Genomic DNA, 21678 nt, shown 5'->3' with positions numbered 1-21678 from the left:
CGTGTGTGCGTGTGTGCGTGTGTGTGTGTGTGTGTGTGTGTGTGTGTGTGTGTGTGTGTGTGTGTGTGTGTGTGTGTGTGTGTGTGTGTGTGTGTGTGTGTGTGTGTGTCACCAAATATATGCATATGTGGCAAGTCAACTGCCACCCGACTCTTTCTTAGTTCCTTACCTGTTATTTCTGAGTTAAAAAATAAGCAAGAAATAGTTTAGTCAGCATCGACACCCGTTTTTTTCTTACCAAGCAGTGTTTTTCTTATCATTTACTGGAACTCGTGCAACTTTTGTATTCACTTTTTATATATGTTGTTTGCATGTTTGTGGATATTTGTAATAAAATTGTACATATGTTGTCACCAAAATACCGTATTTCATGAATTTTCAATTTAAAATGATTATAAATCTGACATTTTTCATGTGCTTTATTTGAAAAACGTTTAGAGAAAGGTCTATAAGAGTGTAAATATAAGATTGAAGTGATATCAGTTCAGTTTTCATTCTGTGGTTATGGAATAAGATTAAATATTTTAAACGAGGCAATAAAATGCAATTAAAAGCTATGACCAAAAACTATTTTTAAAGGCCAATGTAAAAACAGAAACATGTTTAAACATAAGACTGTTCGAGGCTCCACTGTTGCCTTACGACTTGGTTTCCCATCACCGCTCATGATCTGCAGACTGTTTTGCTACACTGACTTTGTTTTGTGGCTTATAGTGTCTGTTTGCATGATGATTCATCTGGGGGGGGGGCTGCTTGGTGCCTGTGAACCTGTGGATGTGGCTGCTGGGTCTGAGCAGCTCTGCCTGTATTTGATGCACAAAGCTTTAGGTTAACGGCTGGTTGAGTAAACAATCAGCTAACCGTAACATTAACAAACCAAAATGGGTGACGTAGGTCAGATACTTTTGGGAGCCATGCATCAGCAGCATTCAATAAACTGTAGCACCAACAGTTGTGGTGTTAGGATGCTTTTTTCATTGCTCTGCTGGTTTAAGCCTTAAGTGAGTAAGATGACATTTCATTGACAACTGCCTTGAATTTTACTTGTGGTGTGCAAAAATCCTGACAGTCAGAAACCAGCTTCACTTGCAACATCACATCAAATCCAGAGCGACTTTGTCTGCTTTGGTGCTCAGCTTTTCAAAGTTTCAATTCCCCTTACCAACAGTGTAACAGAGCAGGCAGGCCTGACTGTACATAATGACGACAGCTACATACATTTACTTGTGGGCAGAAAAGCTGTTCTTTAGCAACAGGATCAAGGCTTTGTGTCAGCCTTTATGCTACAGAAATGTCTCTTCTTTTCTCAAATAATTCAAAACATGAACAAAAGCTATGATATACAGTAACAAAGAATCACGGTTGTATCTCTTCCTGCAAGAATAAACCATACAGATATATTAACATAGAGCTGCCCAAGCAAATTACTCTAAAGTACACTGTCTAAAGTGGATTGGATTATGAAATTAAAATGATGATACTTGGATGAAAAACATATACCGATGAAACATTCCCCAACCTTCTCATTCTCTTTCTTCCACACTTCTTTAATAAATACTTACATATACTCAGAAACGTTTTGTTTTAGTGTTGAGGCAAACAAAATAACTACCTACAGATGCGAAATGGTCAGGCGGTTACATTTCATCAGTGCGTGCTTAAAAAAATATTTGGTTGAAAGCTAGTTTGCTGCGCTTGTTCTCTTCTGTCTACATAAAACATGCCTGCACGTTCTAATGCACTTTTCATACACAATAGGTCCTTTTGCATCGTTTTCACATGTATTAAGGGATATCCAGACTGCTGTTTTAAATTACATGTGATTAATAAGTCAAAGAAGAAAGACAGAAGGAAACTGAGGAAAGAAAAAAGGCAAGGAATAAACTCAAAGTAATAGAGTTGATTTTCACTGCCAACACGCTGCTGATTAGAAGGGAGGGGTGTTTGATTGTGTCTGATTCTATTTTAGGGAGTCATTAGCACCATCACACCAAGTGAAATAAAACACATCACACAGCTAGCGCCCACATCAGTTAAACGCAACTAGGGTTTTATTGAAGGAAAATCCCTTCAGTTTACACATTTAAAAAAGAGAGGACAGAAGATACTGAAAAAGTCCCAAATGCATTTATTTTTTAGGGCACTATATTTTATTTGAATAATGTGGGCAAGCTTTACAACATACCGCTGTCAGAAGACAAACAAAAAACTGCAGTACTGACTGAGATAAATGTATAAACTGTGATGACTATGCTCACATGAATTTGGATCATATAAACAAATGTGGTTGTCTATTTAGGTTAAAACATATTTCTGTGTCAGTCAAATATAAGGACGACCTTGGACACAATACCCATAAGTCCAGATGACTCCCCATCACTCAACTACACATCATTTAGCCCCTCCTTAAACACTGTCATGATTGGAAATAATAGGAACATAAAAATGAATAAATGCGTCTAATAAAATGTTGCAAAATCTATGCCCCCCCCCACCCCCTCCTCTCCTATCCCTATTTCGTGCTCTTTTTTGTCTCTTGCCAAACCCACAGTCAATATAAAATTACCAAAGCCACAGAGTGGGAGAGGGTTTTGGGGAGAATCCACATTTTTTAAACATATGCATTTCCAGTTCCTCTTTTGTTCTGTTATTAAAAGCAGCATTCGCACCAATCACAAGGGAGGCCTCCGCCCGCTGCGGCCCACTATACCTCCACACACTTCCACTATCTCTCACGCAAGCTTGGTACAAACAACCTGACAGACACGTCCTGACCAATATCACAAAACACATCAAATCAGCTTGTTCAACTTTCTTTTTTTTATTGCAGGAGAGTTAACAATCAGGTCCCAGCAATATGTTAACACCACGCTGGTCATTTAAAAGCAAATGTATCAGTTTGAATTTGGCTAATATATAATGTTAAGATCACACAATGTATCCAAAGTGCTATTAGTTGACAAAGACAGTATTTTACATATTTACAGTTTTATATTTCCTAATCTGAGGAGTTTGAACTAATACAAATAAATGACGTATTTGTACAATAAGGGAAGCTTTGAAGGTCCACACTCATGACAATGTACTATTTGGTTCCATTTGATCCCATCACTGAAATCATGCTTTTTTTCTTTGAAGAGTTGAACTTCACCTCCGAAGTCTGAAATAAACATAAAACTCTTTATCTAAAACACTGTATGGCTTCAGTGAGGATGCGGCCACATTTACACGCCCAGCTTGCTTCCTGTTACTTTGCATATTTTACAGTATATATCTTCTGCTTTCCACTGCAGGTGGGATCTGTCCATCGTGGCTCCATGAGGTGCTGGTGCAGTTTTCACAGTGAGATGGCAAGTTTTGTTTCAGTGCTACGTTAAGACATATCCTTCCTCACAGTCCTTGACAAATACCTGATTAATACTCAGCTAGCTGCTGGAGATGTATGTATTTTATGGCTTTAAAAAACAAATCCAGTTTGTGTCTTTAAGACCAATGAAAAGTGGCGAGGAGGCGTTGGCTCCTGCAGTCAAAGACACAAGTATCGCAGCTAAAATTGGTTTGTTTTACTATTATTGTTTTAACATGTCTTTATATGGAGGCCAGATGTCATGATTAGCAGCTTTCTCTCCTGGTTCTTTGTACCCCGTAATTACGTTTTTGATGTGAAACCCATTTTACACCACATGAGTCAACAGGCAGAAAGGACAAATGCTGCACTACTTGTGCTTTCGTCTGATCTGGAAGAGCTTTTTGAATCCCCCTCCCCGCCTTAGTCCGAAAAGATCAAGAGGGGCCTCTTGTTCCAAAGATGTGGTCAAACTCGCTGAGGATGAGCTCCACCGCCTGATTCTGGTAAACCATATTCACCGCCATGTTGCTGTTGTCCCGCTCTGGACGCATGAGGGTCGGTCCGAACACGATGCCGATGTTCTGGGTGGTCATTCGATTGTTGCATGTCTTCTCCAAAACTCTGTAGATAGATTAAACACATAAGAGATAGCTTTAACATTTAAATATCAGCAAAAAATGTCTCTGGATAACAGATTATGAATTGTTCAAGTTGGCGGATTTTAATTTCTGGTCAAGTTTGTAAAATGGTTCTATTTTGGGCCTAAATTGAAATATCTCACTGTGTGATGGCTTTAATACCCTTTAGATCAGGGGTGTCAAACTCAAGGCCCGGGGGCCAAATCCGGCCCGCGACTTCATTTTATGTGGCCCGCAAGAGCTTGCAAAGAATATAATACGTTTATTATACGGTTACATGCTACTTTACAGTATATCTATATATGTTCATTTTAATTCATTTCTTATTTTATAGTTATTTATCTTCTTTTTTTTTTACCTTTGATTTATCCTTAATTGTATTAATCTGTGTGAATCTGTGCTGTCCTGTTTTTCAATCTTACCCTGTTGCTGTTAAACCACTGAATGTCCCCACAGGGATTAATAAAGGTCCATCTTATCTTATCTTATTTTACAGAAGCATGTTGCCAATAAACTACATGTCCCACAATGCATCTCATTTTGTGACATGCGCACTGAAGAGACTTAGACTTCTGCTTTCAGACGTAGTTAATTATGAAGTTATTACCCTATCCAATAATAATCCAATGCAGAGGCAATAATATAATACATTATTTCATATATGTTATGTATTTATGTATATTTATATAGTTACAACCGGCCCTTTGAGTGCAACCATAATGCTAATGTGGCCCACGATGAAATTGAGTTTGACACCCCTGCTTTAGATGATGTACCTTCATGACTTTGTTGTGATCCCCTGACCTTTCCTAAAGCATCACCATGGTGTGGCACATTTGTGGGGATTGCCAAACAAAGTGTATTTATATAGTCCAATATCACACATTTTGCATTTGTCTCAGGGGACTTTATAATTTCTATAGCATATGAATATGACACCCTCTGCCCTTAGACCCTAGCATCTGACAAAGAAACCCCACAGTTAATGGGGAAACATTGAAGAAACCTTAAAGAGAGCAACAGATGAGGGATCCCTCTTCCAGGACGGACAGACGTGCAATAGTAGTGTGTCAATTAAAAAGATTTAAAAAATAGAACAACATAGAAAGAACATTTTGGTTAAAATTAAGAGACACTCAGCCATTAGCAAGTCAAAATTATTAATCTGTCTAATTTCTATTTAGCATTTGTATATTATGTATATTATCATCCTGTTAGACTGATGCCATTACCATCAGTCTCAGCTGTACTTTGTATTAAGTGCTCAAATGTTAAAACCCTGCTTAACATCAACATGTTACTGGGGGCATGTCAGCATGTTGTTGTTAGTATTCAGCTAAAAGCATCACTCTGCCCGAGTACATCCCCACAGAGAGGCCAGCAGTGTTGTAGACTTTATTCTTATTGGAATTCATCTGTGAGACTGCAGACACACAGATGACTGCTAGCTTCCCACACAGCTTCATTCTTGTGGTCAGCATGTGACATTTTTAACCTTCTTAAAATCAGGACAGCAACTAAAAGAATCAAAGTCAACCAGTGACATCTTGTTTTTTGCATGCATGTTCATGTATCTGCACTGTGTCTAAATCCAGTATCCACCTATGTTGTGTGTGTGTGTGTGTGTGTGTGTGTGTGTGTGTGTGTGTGTGTGTGTGTGTGTGTGTGTGTGTGTGTGTGTCAGAGCTATCAGGAGGTATTGAGCAGGTCTAATGATCACGAGGTTCTCAGCGTGGTTTCGGTCTTAGTGACGGTCGACTTCAGTGCCGTGTGCAACGCCTCCAACGACCTGGGGACGGAGAGCAAGACGTTCAGCATCAGAGCCAGTAAGACAACATCCACTCTATAATATCTGTGAACACAAGTACTGTACTTAGTGCCACTTCGAGGTACTTGTACTTTACTTAAGTACTATCTTTTTATTTTATTTTAATTTATTTATTTTATTTATTCATTTATTTAACAGGGACAGTGCACATTAATGAACATTTCTGTATATGTGCCAGAGTTAGCCAAGAGGCTATTTTTCATCTGTAGTCCCTGGACAGATTTTAAAAGTCAACCTAAAACACATTTCCTTTTAAACAAGTAAATACAATACATTTAAAACATGCAACAGACATTACTGGGATACTTAAATAAAACAATTTAAAATACAGAACTTTAAAACAAAACAAATAAAACAAAACAAAAGAACATGTTAAAACACACGCAGTGGGTTGTAAGGAGCAGAAGATTGTACTTGTACTTCACTATCATTCAACGGTCAATATTGTATTTTTTACTTCAATACATACACCAACACCCTTAATAGATTGAAACAACATTGATTATTATCTATTTCTTAAGTATAACTTTTAGTTTTTATAATTTTTATTTTGAAATAAATTATGTTTTATGTACTTTTTACTATTTTGACTGTTTTTACAAACCGAGAAAATACAAATGAAATAATATAATATCCTTTTCCACAGTAGGAACTTCTGCATTTAATATTTGACCTCCATTTTGCTGATGATACGTACTTCTTGGTCTGAATGCACTGACCACACTTTGCATTTAAACATTGGGGGTTTAAAAAAGAGCCCAATTCATTTCTAATCTGTTAACACAATGCACACACATTAAATGCACACGTTAGACTTTTAAGAATATTTACGTTTGCAATTCCCAAAGCTGCTGCGTTAAAATAAGTTATAAGTGTGTGTGTATAAACGTGTGTGTGTATTAGTGTGTGTAAAGTCTTAATGGTTGTTCTTCTCTTCAGTTCCCAGACTGACCTCAGCGGCTCCCTTCTCTCCAGGTAAGATAGTCTCTCTGGTCCTATTTTATCCTTTCAATCTTTAAAAACAAATGTTATTTATATTATTATTATTTATTTATATGGTCAGTATCAGGTTACACGAGCCAGATGTGCTGCATGTAGAGTTTATTAAGTACATCTAATAACCTAATAAACTCAAACTCAGTGACAAAAACTACAATATTTAAAATAGTGCAGAGACGTGTGTGTGTGTGTTTTTATTTGTGTATAGAATAGTGCGTTATGTACCAGCATGCATCTGGTCTTTAGTAGTATGTGTGTGTCAGTTGTACGTATGTTTTTCGTCATGTTACATGTGTTCCCTACATGTGTATCTGTCAAAGTATGTTGCATGCGTGTAGTGTATGTGTGTGTGTGTGTGTGTGTGTGTGTGTGTGTGTGTGTGTGTGTGTGTGTGTGTGTGTGTGTGTGTGTGTGTGTGTGTGTGTGTCGTCATCGCCTCTCATATTTATTAATGAGGAGGCGGCGGCCACAGGGAAACTGGCTGCTTCTGGTTTCCAGCATAAATACAAAGCGCAGCCGGTCTCAGGGAAAACGGACACAAAGGAAAGAGGAGCACTCAGAGGTTTTAAATCGGAAGACCAAGAGAGTCAGGTAACCAGCTGCTCCACTAAAAACATTTAGGAGCATTTGTATTCAACTGCAGGGCAGGGGGCGATTTAAATGTTGACTAAAATGATTCCGCTATATACGTACATTCACATCGCAGGAGAAACAGTGAGAACAGCTTATTTTCTGTAGTTGTCAGAGCTTTGAGAAAACGTACATTACGCTTTATGTCACCTAGTTGTTGACAAAACAGTACAACGCTGCACAAAACAACAACAACCTCCTGTAAAGCAGAGCGAGCACAGGAAACGTTATTTACACTGATGTATTGTAAGTCGTTTAACGGGACGCTGCCTGGAATAAGGTGGATTGTGTTTTTCGCTTTTTTGGTTAATTCAGGTTCAGGTTCATGTCTAAAATGTGTATGTCTTGCTTTGTCTCCATCACATGGTGTCCTTCGCAGGCAATAATCAGAGTAAGTCAGTGAAGTTGTCCGCTTTGTCTGCTGCCACTTTGGCATCTCATTTTATACGTGGCAGTAAGGCTTTCAGAGGAGTTTCCATGAAAGCAAGCAGCATATAGGATTACAAGAAACACTTTGATCCTCTCTCTGTCTTCAGAAAGATTTTCTTCTTACCTATTTAAAGTTTTTATTGTGATATTTTTCTTTTATTTGCACATAGATATCAGTTTCCACAAGCCACCGTTAATAAAGGGTTAATGAATTGTAGCTAATGGCTGTATGAATGGTGAATAATTCATTTAATTCATGTTTAACAGTCACTTATAATCTACTTATAAAAGATCAAGAAAGATCAGGTCACGAAAAAAACGCTTACTCACTTTCTAATAAGCCTTTGCTTGTTATTATTAAGACACTAAGGAAATGGTCTTTAACAGAACAAGTCTGTGAAGAGATTTTGGTTTCAGTTTGTGGTCAAACTGTCCAACCAGATGAAAACAAGTAATAATGCAGTAACAGTAGTAAGTGCTTTATAATCTCTCAATTTTGCCATTAGTTATAAAATATCAACTTTTTATAACAAGTGTTTGTTGCACAGTGGTGCCTGTGTTTTTTTGTTTTGTTTTTATGAAAGCAATAGGCCCTACTTAACAAATAACATATATTTTATTGGTCTCCCTCTCTTTCTGATAATACTTTCCTGTCATCATTCTGTACTAGAGAGCCTGTGTGTCATAGATATACTACGAAAGCCACAGGGCACTCATTAACTGCACCAGGGGAACATCCAGTGTGGTGTACAGTAGTAGAACGTGTGTGTGTGTGTGTATGTGTTACAGAAAATGCAGATGTGAGTGTAGACACAGCTGGAAAGCGCAATGTTAGGAGTAAAAGGAGAGAGGAGAGCAGTAAAGGCGAGAGACAGGGAGTCGGATACATTCATTTAAGATATTCCCACTAAACGCCAGCCCTGTTCTTCAAAAGGCCTCTGGCAGATGCACTGTATTGTAGATTGCCATTTCTAGGTCAGTAGTAAACCCCTATCCACCCCACCCCCACCCTGAGCTGCCTATCTAACCAAGGCCAGTCCACACATTAATCTGCAGGGTTGGTGTAAAGCATGGAGAGGGGGCATGTGGCGAGTGTATCAACCAGCCGTTGAATAATTACAAGCAACAAGGGAGGGTTGCAAAATCTGTTACAGGGGCGTGTATGCTAAGAGTTCGAACACTGTCTACGAATTAGTTGTGTTGTTCCTTTGAAGTCACTGTGGCGTACGTATTTGGAGAATCAAGTACATTTTTGCACTGAAATTAGCTTATTTGTATAGCTCCAAGCCTAACAATAAAACATTATTTGTGAGTTAACACTTGAATCTTTGAAGATATAATATAGATTTCCCTTGAAAGGATGGAAAGATGTTTATTGTAAAAGTTAATTGAATTGCAGTGAAGTCCACCAATCTTTTCTAACCTTATTGTAGTGAAAAGCGAAAGATTAAATCTGGTTGGTCATCCTGTTTCTGCTGCCAGAGTATGGATTTCTGGCACGAGAGAATATACATATACATATGCATAGAGAGAAATATACTGTATTCTGAAGAGGTCAACACAGTAGTGAGAATTTTAGAACAAAGAACTTGAAACAAACACTTTGTAAAGGATTTAAAGTTGAACCTTGTTCCTTGAGTTTGTTAATTTGGCCTTGTCAGTAACAGGGACTGCAGGTTTGTTGAAGTGTATATTTACTTCAAGTTCATATTCATAACAAACAAAGAAAAGGCTAAGACATGTATGCAAATATACGCAAAAAAATGCAAGTGCAGGAAATTCAAGCTTACAGATTGAAATAGCCTCTATAGCCCCTAAAATATATTATGAGGAAAAACGTGTTTCAGAAATGGAAACAACTGTGTAAAACAAACAGCTGCTCCCTGGGGTCTCATGGCAGTAAACACTTTCACAACCTATATTTTTGCATTTAGTAACATATTGTGATTTACATAACGTTTTTCTCACATTACTCACAAGACATTTGCTCATTGGAAGTAAACATACATTACCCTTCATCAGAAAGGATTTACATGGTTTAAAAGGTAATACTAAGAAGATGTTTCATAAGCTAATAGATTTACAACCTGGTGCTAATGTAAATAATAGCCTTTTATATGTTATGATATTAACATACATGTACACAAACAAACATGCAATTAACCGCAAAGCATTATGATCACTCGTTACTGTAAGTCATCGACAAAGAGCAACATTTGGCCCGAAGCCACAAAACATGCGACAAAATATAATACATTACAAAACAATATAATCTACCCTGCATTCTCATTTTGTCAGATAGGCTGTCAATCTTTGTTGTTTGCCACAAAGCAGAGTCCTCCTGGGAACCTCACCTATTACAGCTGTGAAATATAAAAGAGCCGCGGTTTGAAAACATCCATCAAAAAGAAACAATTTGTACCGTCTATTCTTTATAGCTCTACACGTTACAGCGCAGGAAACAAACATGTTAGCCTCCACCACAGATTTGATAAACAAGCGCCACAGAAAAAAACAGAAAAGCCTTTTGTTGGTTGGGATTATATCGAAACGATTGAGAAAGCTTTATAAATCCTACAAGGGGAAACTCGTTTGACACCAACAACAGACAACAGACATAATATAATACAATACAGTTGAGAAATGATCAACGGCTAAATGAGGCGATATTGTTGTTAAATACAAAAATATATATATATCTTTACCATCAGTATCATTTTAGGTGATACTGCTTTTAATATTTGATTGTTACAAAATAAAAAGATGTGACCAACGTTTCCCTTTACTTTTCTTTAAAGCCCAAGAATGAGTCCATTCATGTTGATGGAGCTGAAACATGGCTTTATTTGGCACTTACAAATACTTGGATTACGCGATATAGATATATAGATAAGCCTTTTCAAAGTCTGATATACACCTTTTTCTTACAGAAGATGAATTCACAAGATGTTGTATTGAAATTATTAATAGGCCTGTCAAAGCAAATCAACCAATATGTGAAAGTCCAATAATTCCACAAAGCAATCAGGCTCATGTGGTCATACAGTCGGATCAGATCACCCTTGTGCTGACCCGTCCAGATGAAAAGGTTTAAACCACATCTGTGTTCGAGGTCCGCGTACAGCCAAGATTTAGGTACAGGAAGTAGAGATTTACAGAAATCCCTGTATATGACCTCTTTGGATTGACATCACACTCAGTTTCTTACTTCAACAAATGTTACACCCACGCATCTGTTCAGCAGCGGGAGCTGAAGATGTCCCCTTTGACTCTTTGTCAGCTCTCGTGAATCATCTTGCTAACAACACAGTTCCACAAAAGTGGAATCAACGGTAAAAGCAAGTGTAGATGGAATCTTTCTTCGGTCACAGTTATCTGGATTTGCTGTGTAAGTGTAATGACCTCATATTATGAATAGCTGCATCAGCAAATAGGTTGATAATAAATTCATTTTTAATGCTTCTCTCTTTCATATTGTATTAAACTGATCATCTTTGGTTTTAGGACTAACAAAAGAAGACATCACCTTGCGTTTATAGAAACAGTTTTTCCATATTTTCTGACTATTTATAAAGCCAACAATTAATGTCTTTATCAGGAAAATCACTGGCAGACTAATAGTTCATGAAAATTGTTATTACTTTTGTCCCCTTAATAATATATTATAGGGCTCGTGTGTATCACAAATATTAGTTTAATAAACAAGTCTTTCGGACGTTTAATCTCAAACTGTGGGAAACATCAGTTTTGTTTTTCACACACATCGTACTATGCAATACCCTGTGTCCTGTGATGCTGCTGTAACAAAGCGTGGAGTTAGTGTTTGCATGTATTGTGTAACACCAGGATATCACGTCTCTACTGAGAGGACTTACTAGTGTTACTCATGCATGTCAGGACAGGAAAAACAGACACATTTCATATTAAGAGCTCTCCGATAACAGTTATAACAGTGAACGTCTTTCAGGAATGACGGCCACATACTGTTAAAAACGTCCTCTATTGGCTGAACGGGAACATCTTCTGAATAGACACCCACTGTGATCTCACACACAGCTGTCCATACATTCACAGCAGGGGGCCTTATGTACTGCGACAACAAGGTTGCTTGTGTATTCTTCACTCTGTATGTCACAGTCCCTGAGCTCTTTCACTATATATTTAAAGATGTGGAATAATCAATAATTGTTTTTGTGCAAAGTATTCTCTACCATAGACTTTGGCCTTGTGTTCAATAAACGGTGTTGTCCACATGGAAAATACTTTTAATTAAATGAAACACAGTCATAAATGAAGCTGTAAATGCAGGTAGAAGTATTGGGAAAATTGATTAATAACACTTATCAGCTATAAAAGATATCTGTGTAGTCAGCACGTAACTAGCAACAATAAGGAACAGAGATCCAAAAAAGTTAAATTATCTCCAAGCCGTTCATTGGCCTTTTTCTTTGCTCATTTTTGGTCAGGCCAGCATATCTTTTTTGTTATGAGTCATGCCATTTTTTGAGATATTTGTTTCTAAAATGTTGACTTCCATCCCTGTACAATGCAGGTACACACAAGATACACTTTTAAACTATTCACCATATCAACAAAGCGCGTAGGAGGCAAAATACAGCAACCCAAAATTAACAACCCAACAAGGAGTGTGAATAAAAAGTAAATATATATCATTTATAGAACATACAAATTCAAAAATACATCTTTATTTTCACTGGATATAATTCTGCTGTATGAGCGTCTGTCACACTTTGACCCAGTGTTATGTTGTTGCCTTTTTTTTACCTGGTTCCTTTTCTTGAATTTGCCCACAGACGCCATCGAAGAGGATCTTGGACGGCATGCAAAGTTGTGAAATTTCCTCAGACAGCACTGATGATCCTCTTAGTAGTGGTTTACGAACTCATCGGCAGCCTCGAATAGTAGTCATTGGTGCTGGGTTGGCCGGCCTTGCTGCGACTAAGATCCTACTGAAAAACGGCTTCACTGATGTCACTGTCCTAGAGGCGTCAGACCACATCGGCGGGAGAGTTCAGAGTGTTCAGCTCGGTGAGAAGACATCGCTGTTTACCTCATGTTACCTCAAACTTTATGCTCAAATTATTTATAAATAATGTGTACCTTATTTATACCTGCAGAGAACGGCTGTGCTTGCAATCATTCTTATCTTTAAAATGCTGTTATCTCAAGATCACAGGTTAATTATTTTTGTATTAAAATATCAATCAGTGTGCCTTATGCAACACTTTTATTAAGCTAAATACTTCTTTCCTTATCAGCCAGAATTCAATTATTTTTAAATAACCCAGATGAATGTGCTTATGTCCAGTTAGTTATCTGCTTCAGCCACTTAGTCAGATTTTCCCAACACAGTCAGATGAACTGCAGGTCTTCAGCTAAAAAAAAATGTATGGCAAATTATTTCAACAGGCACGAACAAATAAGTCAGGGACAGCATCTGCTTGTGGCAATGTTACTGTATGCACATGAAAGAGGTCACGTGTAAAGACATACATACTGTGGCAGGCACTGAGAATTGCGTCTGTTATGTAAATGGCAGTTTATGTGCTTCGGCTTTATGTAACCATAGTCTTTGCATTTCCCTATTTTTTATGATATAAATGAGTGTAAAAAAGGAAACGGTGCGTGATGCCATCATCATCAGGAAAAATATGAAACTAATGGTATTCCAGTGGGCTTAAACAACTGCAGCGTGTTAATTGAGTTGACCAGTCCAATTATCTTACACTCAAATGTGATTGTGCCTTAACAAAGCACAGTTGAGTTCAAAGAGATACATTTTTTCCAAACTCAAATTGATCTGTGTGCCTTTTTGTTCACTCTTTTGTTAGGAAAAGCAACTTTGGAGCTTGGAGCCACCTGGATCCATGGAGCCAATGGGAACCCAGTGTACCACCTGGCGGAGGACAACGGGCTGCTGGAGCACACCACGGACGGGGAGAGGAGCGAGGGACGCATCAGCCTGTACACCAAGAATGGGGTGGCTCACTACCAGACCAACGCTGGGCGGAGGATCCCCAAGGACCTGGTGGAGGAGTTCAGTGACCTGTACAACGAGGTGAGGGGACGCATATGAACACACAGACAGTGAATTAACAATTATATGCACAAATGAAAGCATGCATGTACAAGAGCTGAGAGGTACTCACTGTTCAGCCTGCCTCACAGCAAAGTGTTTTATTTAATTTAAGTGATATAGCATTGGTAAACCTAACCCTAAACCCATGCAGATTAATATTATTAAAACCTGCAAAACGTGGTTTCCAAAAGTTTGAAAAATATTGTCAAATGTGTGAAAAAAACATTTTACGCAAAGAAATATTTAGATCAGACCAGCCATACAAATGTGGAGAACATCATCCAAGTCTGTTACAGAATGGGAACATGCTGGAAATGTAGAATAGATAACATCCAGTCAGACTTCAAAAAGCTTTAAGCTACTTATGTGGAAAATAAAACCACTCCTTACATACATTACACTATTATTAAACATATCTCCTGCCATGTTGAGGTAAAGCAGTAAAATGTCCACTAAAGCGTGCCGGATTTAATGAGGAGTGGTCATTTTCATCGGTCCACTTCTCTGCTGTGTGCTCAGTGGCAGGCCGCGTAAAGAATGATGATTATAGTTTAATTAGGTCACGCTGAACAAGCAGTTACAGAGAGAATGCGAGGAAACCACAGAAAGGATTTGCTTTCTGTTAACCATTTGGGTTTTCTGCCTGATCTCAGGGCCAAAATGATCCACATTTGCGGCCATCTGTTTGTGGTAAATTGTCTTAACTAATGTCCACTTACACCTCTAGAGCCTTATTATCCTGAGACTGGAGATGTTTTCCTTCTTGTCTTCATTTAGCAGCCCTGTAAAGTCTTCTTGTCTACCGTTTCTCTTGTTCTCTTTTAACTTATAAACACTCTCATCATGCCTTTTTCTGTATGTTGTTGCATATAGAGCTCCTTAAAACAGGTATGCTACTTTTAAGCATATGATTAAAGTTGACTGGACTGGACTTGTAGAGCCTGTAAAGCAAACATTTTGTTTTTCAGTAGTTGCTGTGATGACGAGAGACGAAACACAGACTGATTTCAGGGTCACATCCTCTTTATCTCTCTCCACGATCTCATTTAGCCGTGACTGAGTGCTGTAGAGTGAAGGAGACCTGGGTCATGGTCAACATGCTCTCTTTATTCTTTTATCTTCTTTTTAAGGGCAGAGGCTTCAATCATTTGACCTCCATAGTCACAAGTGTTGTCTGCTAATCTGTTTGAGTTATCTACATAATAGCTTATAGAACATTATATATAATTATGATATATACCTGGTAGAATATCCCTGAAGCCCACATTTTTAAATTAAGATTGCTTCTTGTGTTTGACATTTTCATCAGATTCATTTTCTGAAATCATTGTATCCAATGTAATCGTATAGTCGGTGCTATATTAACAAAAATACAGTCATCTATCACGAGTTATATCTTAATTTTTGATTATAAATGGCTCTAATGGCAACATGTAAACATTAGTTCTGTCTTGAGTGAATGCTTCACTTTACTGAACAATACATTAAATACTTACAGCAATTGATTAGCATGTTGTCACAGATAAAAGTCAAATCCAACTTTAATATAAGGTTAAAACTAATACATTACAACAAGTCTTCCTTTTCTACTTTCTTCTTTATGTTTCTCTTCTATTTCTTCACTTTTGTAGCAACTGGCAGCTTTTATCAGACAGACATACATAATAAGATTTGTGCTGCCTGTTCTCCATCATGCTGCATCCTCTGCTTTCTTGACACTCTTCCTCTTTTTTCTTTCTCTGTATTCCCGTCCGTCTCACCCTGATTTAGGTGTACGAGCTGACTCAGGAGTTCTTCCAAAACGGGAAGCCAGTTTGTGCTGAGAGCCAGAACAGCGTCGGCGTCTTTACACGGGACGTGGTGCGCAAGAAGATCATGCTGGATCCAGATGATCCTGAATGCACCAAGAAGCTCAAACTGTCCATGCTTCAACAGTACCTCAAGGTGTGTGTGTGTGTGTGTGTGTGTGTGTGTGTGTGTGTGTGTGTGTGTGTGTGTGTGTGTGTGTGTTTGTGTGTGTCTGAGTTCATATTCCTGAATCATTTCACATGTGGAGAGTCATTGTGAAAACGTAGTTGATGTACAAACCTAAAATCCCCTAGAATGAGACAGCAAGTCTAACACATAGCCTACTGTATTTTCAGTGACTGTCAGTGTTTTGTTCAACCAACAGCCTAAGACATACCTGCCAACCCTACCGGTTTGGGCGGTAGTCTACCGCTTTTGACATTTTCTACCGCCTACCGACTTAGCTGGCTTTCCCTACCGATTTTCAATCTTCCCAAACTATAACAAATACAAATGACACTCCATGGACACTGGACTCGACTTTTGGCGGACACCGTTTGCAGCGTGTCTGTGATCGCATCATACAAACAGTCCTATGTGTTTCTGAAAGAGAAACAACGCGCAGACCGGGGGTAACGCTGCCTTTCCTCTGCACCCCCGGGGCTGATGGGTAATCACTCCCAAATGAGTGGAATGAGGGAACAGAGACGAGGCATTTGAGTCCTGCAGGATTTCCCCGTTAGTATCAGTGTCTCGAAAACACATGTTGGCGACTGAAAGACNGGGGTTGGTGTTGCTATCAAGTCCGAGTCAACCGCCGCGGTCTCTAAAGAAAACCACCCACGACACTCCCATCGAACTGCAAAGTATCTCACGCGAGGTTAGTAAATCCCAAAGGGTAACCACATGGCAAGCGGACTGTCACCCTTAAAAGATGACGTTTGTCAGGGGTGCGTGTCTATGTGTTGACATGGGCGCTGACAATGTTACTTCCGAGCATATTGTCGAGTTCCGTCTATCCCATTCGTCCGCCATTTACGAATAAAAAATATCCCCAACACCCATAGAGAAGAGTATCCCCCCAGGCCCGTTCGAGCGGCCATCTAAAAAATCCCTATAGGCTTAAATTTTACGTAGTTCCAGCACCAGGTGCAACTCTCCGTTGTTACTTCTCTAGATCACCTTATGTAGAGACGTTGTGGGTCTATACTTATAGTCCTTCGACATAACACACACAGACAAGAAAGAAATACCTATAAAATGCACCTAGTGAGCAGACTCCTTGCGAAATAAGAAACAAAATTAGCAGTGATATACACGAAGCCTCTAGACAAAAATTAACACAGAGATAAGATTATGCCTATTACTAGTACCTTCTGACCAGGAGCCTGTTATTACAAAAACACATATATATAACACACTAGAGCGATATAATGCAAACTCTAGGCGTCGTACCTCTGATTGTGACCTCTTCTCAGGAACAAATTCGAGTGACTCCGAGAGTCCTCATCCACTCTCCCGAGAGAGAGAGATAAAACAACACTTTTTAGAGGAGAATATAGGATCGCATCGAGCGATCGAATGGTCTTGATTGTTGTAAGACAAGACAGACACAGGACACACATGAGAGAGAGAGAGAGGAGCGAGCGCGGTGCATGTGTTTTACCGAGCAAGGTGTGTGTGTGTCTCGGCCTCGAAACTTCTCCTCTGTCTCTGGGTCTGCATTAAATTCATGACATAGTATAATCAAAAGTTTAGTTCCTCCCTCTAAAAAGTTTTATACAAAAATTATTGGTAAACCAGGAGGACCCAGAGACGCGCGGGGGGAGACAGTACGGAGTTGGGGGGGGGGGGGGGGTGTGTGTGTGAAAGCTCTTGGTGACGGTTGTAATGTACCAAATTCTGGTGTTCATATAACAACTTTGAGGATGTATTAATGCTCGTTAGTTCCACGACGTGCCAGAGCACCCTGCCCCAGACGATAGCCGAAGGCTCTCATTGTTGGTTTTGTACCTCTCCGTCGTAAATCGATAATACGGTGCTGTGAGACCTTGTTTCGATGGGTTTTAGTACGTGCAGGCGTCTTTGCCGAATGATTAAAAAGTTTAGGCTCTGATTCCCCACGTAAGTGTGGATTATCAAGGCAAAAACTTAAGCGTGGTTTCTGCTGTCAAAAGATGGTACAAGTAACAAGTCTTCCAAGCCAAACGCAAGTGTCCCGGTTTTGAGGTTTGCCAATATCGAAATTTGTGTTCAGTTACCACGTGCCCTTTACGACAAGTTGGTAACCAGTCTGTAATTCCCCTCATTTTTGCGTGCTAAGGGCCGTTAAAGATGGCCTCGGAGGCGATACCCCGTAGCCAGTTTTTTTGTATAAGAGACATAATCAACCTAGGGGGGGAAGTACTTATACTAACACCCCCCACGTTAATAAAGAGTTGAGTAGACAAATTACATTATAATTCCGGAATTGTCAATCACGTATTATAATCTCGCAACCAGTGTAACTCCTGCCGAGACACTTCACTTTTCTCCAAAGGGGGGGCCTGACAGAAAAAGTTTGAGAACCACTGGTTTAAGGGAACAGAGACGAGGCATTTGAGTCCTGAAGGATTTCCCCGTTAATATCAGTGTCTCGAAAACACATGTTGGCGACTAAAAGACATCCAGTGTTTGGTATTTTCCTGAAGAATCCTTCACCTACAGTGTCTCAACTGAAAGAGGACCACAAACACACAAAAAATATAATACAATTTTGGGGATATTTATCTCCCGTTCTTTCACTTTTTCTGACATTTTCAACACCAACACCATGTCGTTAATGTCTCTGTTTAGTGAACTACAGCAATCTGAAAGCCTGTACATTATCTATATTACACTTTATCAGTAGAAAAATGCAGGAAATGACTTTTTTAATGCAGTATTTTCTGATTTATGGCGCAACACAAAGATATTTCGCTCTGTGCAAACCTTTGACTCTAATATGTCAACAACATGAAACAAGAATATGAACCTGGCTTTATCCAATGTTCACACAAGAGTTCTACATCCTGACACATCCTTCATCTACACTGTCTCAACTGAAAGAGGACCAGAAACACATTACAAATATAATAAAATGTGGAGACTTTGGGATATTTATCTCCCATTCTTTTACTTTTGCACATTTTACAGACCAAACATGTCGTTGATGTCACTGTTTACCAAACTACCACTTTTTCTGAATAATGCATAAAATGATGCGATACATGTTAAATACATGGTTTATACATGTAATTACTGGGGTTCCATTTCTTCTGATTACCTAATTTGGGCGTGCACATTTGCCGCGTGCAAACCTACCTCTTTTGGATTGGGAAAGGTTGTCATGTATGCTAAGATAATCATAGATAAACACATATTTTTGTTTAAACAGAGAAAGGCAACACATTCACATTCAATACAAGGCGACCAGCTAATGTTTGGCAGTTTTTCTTGATAAACAACCGATAGCCTATAATATAAAGGATGCCTAATATAAAGCTGCAGTCAGCTGCCTATTAGCTTAGCTTAGCACAGCGACTGGAAACGGAGAAACAGCTAGCCTGGATCTGTCAGTAAGAAAATCTTCCTACCACAAATTAAAAAAGTTGTAGCACTAGCATTTCATGTAAAAAGCCATTTTTCTTGTGAGTGCTACATCATATTCATGTCCACACACAAAGAAAGGAACTGTAGCCTACCGTGCTAAGAACACCAGCTAACCGCTTCCATACAAGCTCATTCTTTTTTAATGCGTCAGTCACATAATTTATGCTTTTTAATAACTCACCACCAGTATGTGTCTACTAAATAAAAGGTGTGTGTCCCAAGGTGTGCTTAAACCAGTTGAGTCCTGCAGAGTTGTTCTACGTATTCAATGGGTGCAGAGAGTTTATTTTTAAATGCCTGGTCTTTGGATGTACCAGCTGATACTGGTTTATTGGAAAGCAGGTAATGTGGTTAATAATAAATTACTCTTGGCTGTATAAATATAACGGTTTGTCCTCTGTGTTTATTTTCCTCTTGCTTCAGGTGGAGAGTTGTGAAAGCAGCTCCCCCAGTATGGACGAGGTGTCTCTGAGTGAGTTTGGCGAGTGGACAGAGATCCCTGGTGCACATTATGTCATTCCTGAAGGTTTCATGAAGGTGGTGGAGCTCCTGGCCCAGGACATCCCCTCTCGCACCCTCTCTCTCAGCAAACCAGTCCGCTGCATCCACTGGAACTACTCTGCCAAGCATCAGCAGGCGATTGCCCAGAGCAGCCACACCCACCAGGGCAACAACCACAATGAATACTACCACGGCTGCCAGCCTCGCGAGGACCCTCTGATCTTCGGCCACCCCATTTACGTGGAGTGCCAGGATGAGGAGTGGATCCCAGCCGACCACGTGATCGTGACATCTTCTCTGGGAGTCCTGAAGCAGAACCATGAAGCCATGTTCTCCCCCTCCCTGCCTGAGGAGAAAGTGCTCGCCATCGAGAAGCTGGGCATCAGCACCACCGATAAGATTTTCTTGGAGTACGAAGAGCCCTTCTGGAGCCCAGAGTGCAACAGCATCCAGTTTGTGTGGGAGGATGAGGCTCTGCTAGAACAGCTGGTGTACCCCGAGGAGCTGTGGTACAAGAAGATCTGCAGCTTCGACGTCCTCTACCCGCCCGAGCGCTACGGCTACATGCTGAGCGGCTGGATCTGCGGCCAGGAGGCTCTGCAGATGGAGCGCTGCGATGATGAAACAGTTGCTGAGACCTGCACTGAGCTGCTGAGGCGCTTTACAGGTCAGGACCTCACGCAAACAACACGCAAACCTACCGAATTACATTCCCACACCTCTAAACTGCATTCTCTTAAGTTTTGGGTGAAAGGTATTTGCTCCCTTACTATGGTTGCCATACAGTACAAATAAAAATCAACAAAAATACTTTTAGGTTTATGTTCAGAAAATATATCATTTTTCAGGAGACCCCGGTGCACACACACAAAAACAGAGCTGTGTGTTTCGGACAAATGTTACGCCACATAAATGTTTGTGTTGTTCTTTAGGTTGATTCTTTGTGTATCATTTATTCCCACTTTTAGATATTTACTCCTATGACTTTTTTATTCAGTCGTTATCTAACCAAATGATTCAATTTAAAAGTTTTATAATTCTGACTTTTGTACATTTTCATGACAGACAAGACATGATCAACTTCCGTCTTCCAACTCTATTCTAGTTTAACCAACAATCAATAATCTAAAACCAACACAAGGCTGTTGTGAGAGCTCGGTGACTCATACACAGAGTTACTTGGTTGGGCGATTGTGTTTCATACAAAGGAAATGACATAAGCTACAGCTGTGATGCAAGTAGCCTTTTAGGGAGAAAAAGGTGGACAGATGATACAGCTGGATGAATCACATGACCGATTTATGTCCAGTGTGTCACTGCCACAAAATCAACAATGAGCCAAAAAGTTGATCAAATGTCGGATAAAATCAAGAGGTGTTTAATTGACTGACACTGAATCAGGCCATCTTTGTTCCTGTAACACAAACACACACAATGTCATGGGTGAGGCATATAATTTGTTGCTACTACTCGTTTTCTAAAATGCTGAATTTCTTGTGCAACAGAGGGATTGTCATGCTTCAAAGTGATTGAATGTTAATGGTTTTAATCGTATGACATTAGGATGACTCATTCCTTAGGATTATTGAGATGCGTACCGATACTAAGAAGAATGACTCAGATATTATCTTCAGTAAAGTAATTTCCTCAGAAATAGGTCACAGTTATTGACACACACACACACACACACACACACACACACACACACACACACACACACACACACACACAGATGTCCTCACATAACCCACATTGCCCCCAGTGTTAGCACGGATGTTAACATTGT

General features: G+C 39.4%; 1 protein-coding gene across 2 annotated transcripts in view; it reads left to right on the top strand.

Annotated features, from left to right (window-relative positions):
- Positions 1-7307: 7307 nt before the first annotated feature.
- The window catches only part of smox (spermine oxidase), a 16121-nt gene continuing 1750 nt past the window's right edge, over positions 7308-21678 (top strand). The window contains exons 1-6 of one of the 2 annotated variants that reach the window (XM_010777817.1): positions 7317-7405; positions 12426-12532; positions 12688-12922; positions 13726-13952; positions 15744-15917; positions 19815-20559. In XM_010777817.1, coding sequence (XP_010776119.1) covers positions 12715-12922; positions 13726-13952; positions 15744-15917; positions 19815-20559 — 1354 coding nt within the window. In that variant the 5' untranslated portion in view covers positions 7317-7405; positions 12426-12532; positions 12688-12714. Of the gene's footprint in view, positions 7406-12425; positions 12533-12687; positions 12923-13725; positions 13953-15743; positions 15918-19814; positions 20560-21678 lie in introns of both variants that reach the window. The other variant, XM_010777816.1, reaches the window with a different exon arrangement.

This window comes from Notothenia coriiceps, unplaced genomic scaffold, assembly GCF_000735185.1.
Source record: "Notothenia coriiceps isolate Sejong01 unplaced genomic scaffold, NC01 NC01_scaffold00018641, whole genome shotgun sequence".
Classification (NCBI taxonomy): Eukaryota; Metazoa; Chordata; class Actinopteri; order Perciformes; family Nototheniidae; genus Notothenia; species Notothenia coriiceps.
Note: the sequence above shows the minus strand (reverse complement) of the source record. Positions and strands in the feature narration are given on the sequence as shown.